Here is a 4,522-nt window from a genome sequence, read left to right on the forward strand (position 1 = left end):
TTGGGGGAAGGTTACATATTTTGAGAAGGGGGTTCTGCTGAAATCCCCAGGCTTCATACAATTCCAAACAAAGCCCCACATACGACTTCAATTACCACCAAACATTTCCAGGTCCCCTCCCCCAACATAAACTAACACACACAAACAAATCGAAGTAGGGGTTCTAACTTACTTTCTCCCTTGTCCCAAAGACTGCCAACAAAGGGTGGAAAGGCACCCTTTCCCCCATCTTTTAGCTAAAAAAGCAAGGTCTGGGGCAGGGAACCTCTTCTCTACCCCAACCCCAACCAAGTAGGTCGGGGGAGAGGGAAGGGGGGGTGTGGTTTGGTTAAACTAATAAAATGTTACAACCCTGTTAAATACAATTAAAGGGCTAGATCTCTAGAAGATAATTAAATGTGCTTTATTATGATTATTAGCTTTTAATTTGCACTATTATCTAGAAACAGGAGATGGTGAGAAATTGGGTTCTGTGCCATACTGGTTCCACTCCACCCCTTGGTCTTCAAATCAATCCTTTGGAATTAAAATTCTAAAGTATTCCAAATAGTTGAGGGAAATGATGTGTATTGGAAATTGCAATTCTCATACCAGCGTGAAAGACGCTTTAAGAAAAGTCTTGCCTTTTATTTTGGGGGGTTTAGGGAGAAGATAAGAAACATCTGTTATAAACATTCTATCAATCTTGAGATATAGAATGTCCTGTAAACACCCAACCCCACCCCCACAGTCACAAAGAGACTGCCTAGAGCCTTCTTCCAAAGCAAAGATACCCACTTTTTTTTCGTTTCCCTTTCTGGACAAGTTTGAAAAGAAACAAGTCTTTTGTCAAAGTTAAACTAAAAATCCCACCAGCCTATCCGTCCCCTCCCTCCAACCCAACCCATTTTTATTGCTTTTTTTTTTTTTTTTTTTTTTTGCGGGGTAGGGGGGACCCAACAACAAAAACCCACACATAAACCACAAACAAACCTGCAAACTTCTTATCTGAATGCCAGAGAAGATAATCGGTTGGGAAGTGGCGGGGAGCCAACTACAAGGGAAGGGGAGAGACACAAGGGCATCTCAGAACCCCAACATTTGTGAGCTAATGCTCTCCCTAAAAATGGAGACAGTCAGGATTGGTACTCAAGGTAGTGGCGGAGGTGGGGTGGGGGGCGGTTTTGTTTCGGAACACATTTCACAAAGCACTACAAAGCACTTTCTGCCCACTCCAAGCGCTTGGGGCAGCAAGCTGAAAAGAAAAGTCAAAAAGAAAGATCTTCCAGCCTGCGGGGGGGGGGGGGCGGCCATTCCGCACCCCATCTCGCCCTGCCCCCCATCCCACTAGCGGGGTTAGCCCGATCTCTTTGGGGAACGCTCCAAAGATCGAGTGAAGGAGAGAGGACATGTGGGAAGAGAAAGGGAATAAAACAAGAAGAACCCAAGTCTTGTTCAGAAACACCCAACGACTTCCACAGGCCCAGCTAGAAGGCTCACAGATTTGGCTCTGGGAGTTGAACCTAACCCCCTCCTCCACCTCGTCCCAGAAACACCTCTTCCAGCAGGCCCAGCCCTGCCAAAACACCAAAATATTCGAACCAAAGTAGGGGATGGTGTTTGAAAAGGGCACTGAAGAAAGGAGAGGACCCCCCCTCAACGCCCCCTCCCTTCATTCCTCAGCCTCGGGGCCCCTTGGCGCTCCCCCCTTTTTTTCCGTTTTTCTTTTAAATAGAAAATATATAATAAATTTACAAGACTATTTACAGTTTAAATTACAAACCTGCTGGAGGCATCGAACAGAGTTCTCCTTAAAAAGCAACCTAAAAGAGAAATGGTTTCGATTGTTCTTTATTTAAAAAAATAAAATAAGGAGTCTGTAGGAGGTCCCCCCACCCCCCGCAGAGGCAAGGCGCCCCCCCACGCCCCGTGCGGGCGTGGGGGGGGGGAGGGGAGGCCCTCCTGGGGACACGGCCGCTGGGGCAGCCCCTCACACGGTGGTCTCGCCGTGCCGGCTGTTGGTGAGCCGGGTGTAGAACTTTCTCCACGAGTGCAACGTCTTGCCGGACCAGATCCAGAAGCCGGACGTGATGCCCACGATGAGCGTCATGAGGTATTTGATCATGTAGACGGTGAAGTCGGGCGACATGCGCGGCGTGTAGTGCGCCGGGCACGGGATGGCCAGGCTCTTGCAGTGCTGGCTCACCCACGAGCGCTCCCAGTGCTCTCGAAAGGCCTGCTCGTAGAAGTAGCAGGCGATGACGATGGTGGCGGGCACGGTGTAGAGCACCGAGAAGACGCCGATGCGCACCATCAGCCGCTCCAGCTTCTCCGTCTTGGTGCCGTCGTGCTTCATGATGGTGCGGATGCGAAAGAGGGACACGAAGCCGGCCAGGAGGAAGGACGTGCCTATGAACAGGTACACGAAGAGCGGCGCCAGCACGAAGCCCCGCAGCGGGTCCAGGCTGTTGAGGCCCACGAAGCACACGCCGCTCAGCAGGTCGCCGTCAATCTGGCCCATGGCCAGGATCGTGATGGTCTTGACCGCCGGCACGGCCCACGCGGCCAGGTGGAAGTACTGCGAGTTGGCCTCGATGGCCTCGTGGCCCCACTTCATGCCCGCCGCCAGGAACCAAGTGAGCGACAGGATGACCCACCAGATGGAACTGGCCATGCTGAAGAAGTAGAGCATCATGAAGAGGATGGTGCAGCCCTCCTTCTTGGTGCCCTGCACGACCGTGCGGTAGCCGTCCTCGGAAAAGCGCTCGTTGCACACGACGCGCTCCTGGAGCACGAAGCCCGCGATGTAGGCTACCGAAACCATAGTGTAGCAGCCGGACAGAAAGATGATGGGCCGCTCCGGGTAGCGGAAACGCTGCATGTCCACCAGGTAGGTGGTGACGGTGAAGAAGGTGGAGGCGCAGCACAGCACCGACCAGGTGAGGATCCAGAGGCGCGCGAAGCGCGTCTCCTCCTGAGAGAAGAACATGGAGCCGTCGGGCCGCGCGGGCTCGCAGGGCGCCGCGCAGTCGCGCTCCCCCAGGAATTTGTAGCTGAGATAGGACGGCACCTTGAGGACGCGCGGGCAGTGGAACGGGTGCTCCAGCGTGGCGTATCTCGGGGGAGAGCCGCCGCCGCCGCCCGGGCCGCCCGGGGTGCCCCCGGCCCCCGGCTGCAGGCCCGGCGGAGGCGCGGTGGTGAGCAGCGCCGGCGTGCCGTCCTCGGAGTGGTTCTGACCCACGCAGATCTGCTCGGCGCCGTGGCGCGGAAAGTGCTCGCAGCGCAAGCGCTCGGGCCACTGGAAGCCGAACTTGTTCATGAGCGCCTCGCAGCCCTGGCGCGCGCGCTCGCAGATGGAGCGGCACGGCGGGATGGCCTGCTCCAGCACGGTGCACACGGGCGCGTACATGGAGCACAAGAAGAAGCGCAGTTCGGGGGAGCACTGCACCTTCACCAACGGGTAGAACTGGTGCACCTCCAGGCCCGCGTCCTCCTGGTTCGTGTGGCCCAGAAGGTTGGGCATGATGGTCTGGTTGTAGGCGATGTCCGTGCACAGCGGGATGGAGATGGGTTGGCAGAAGCCGTGGTCTGGGATGGAGATGCCCTTCTCCCCGTGGAACTGGGCCGGCCCGGCGGCCGGCAGCAGCAGCAGCGGCAGCAGCAGGCGGGGCAGGGCGCTGCGGGGCCGCATGCTGGCCGCCGCCCCCCACTCGGCTCCCGGGCGCCCCCCCGCCCCCGCCCCCAGGCCCGAGACCGCGCGCCTTCCCCGCCGCCGCCTCGCCGCCGCCTCCCGCGCCTCTTTGCAAAGTTTGCTGGCGGCCGCAGAGTTGGGGAGGCCGGGCGGGGGAGGGGGGCGGCGCGCCTGCCGGCTAGCTCGCCGCGGTCCGACTGAGCCGCCCGAGCCACCGCGCGCTGCTTGCCCTCTCTCCTCTTCTTTCTCCTCCTCTCGCCTCTCCCCTCCCTTCTCCGCCCAGCGACTCCTTTGTGCGTTGCTCCAGCCCTCACCTCTGCCTCTCCGATCCCAATTAGTCGGTTTCAAGGGGGCCCCCGCCGGCGGCCCCGCCCTCCTCTCAGCCCCCCAAAAAAGGGATCCTTGAAACCGCCCCGTCGAGCTCTAAGCACCATCCCAAAATGTGCTCTCGGCCAATCAGATTTAAACCCCAGGACCAGCCCCGAGTGCTGGATTGGTCGACCACAACATAATGAGATCAGAAACCAGATGCCAACAAAACTTCCCCCCCCCTCTTTTGCTTTTTAAAGAGACAGCTATTATTATATTAAGGGCTGTTTGCCCAGCACGGGATTTCTCCGGAGTCGCGGCGGCGAGATACGGAGACACACAAGCCCCAGAATTGCAGCAGACCCAAGCCACTCCGCCCTGGATCACTCTTCTCCTGGGGGGGCTAAGGCGCTCTCGCTGGTACGGCCTCTTTAAATCCTTGCCTCCGCCCCTGCTCCTATCACCCCACCTATTCCAGTCCAGTTTTTCAAATCAAGTGAAAAACCTCAACTTTAAAAAATGTTTCAGAGAGAGAAACACTTT

At 57.1% G+C, this 4,522-nt stretch overlaps 1 protein-coding gene across 1 annotated transcript; it reads right to left on the minus strand.

Moving 5' to 3' along the window:
* Nucleotides 1-1,948: 1,948 nt before the first annotated feature.
* On the minus strand, nt 1,949-3,703 carry LOC111158141 (frizzled class receptor 2). The gene has a single exon (XM_022520022.1). It carries the CDS (start codon nt 3,668-3,670, stop codon nt 1,970-1,972), a length of 1,701 nt encoding a protein of 566 aa, XP_022375730.1. The 5' UTR covers nt 3,671-3,703; the 3' UTR covers nt 1,949-1,969.
* Between the last annotated feature and the right edge of the window lie 819 nt (nt 3,704-4,522).

This window comes from Enhydra lutris, unplaced genomic scaffold (assembly GCF_002288905.1).
Source record: "Enhydra lutris kenyoni isolate GAN:26980312 unplaced genomic scaffold, ASM228890v2 scaffoldscaffold57, whole genome shotgun sequence".
Lineage (NCBI taxonomy): Eukaryota > Metazoa > Chordata > Mammalia > Carnivora > Mustelidae > Enhydra > Enhydra lutris.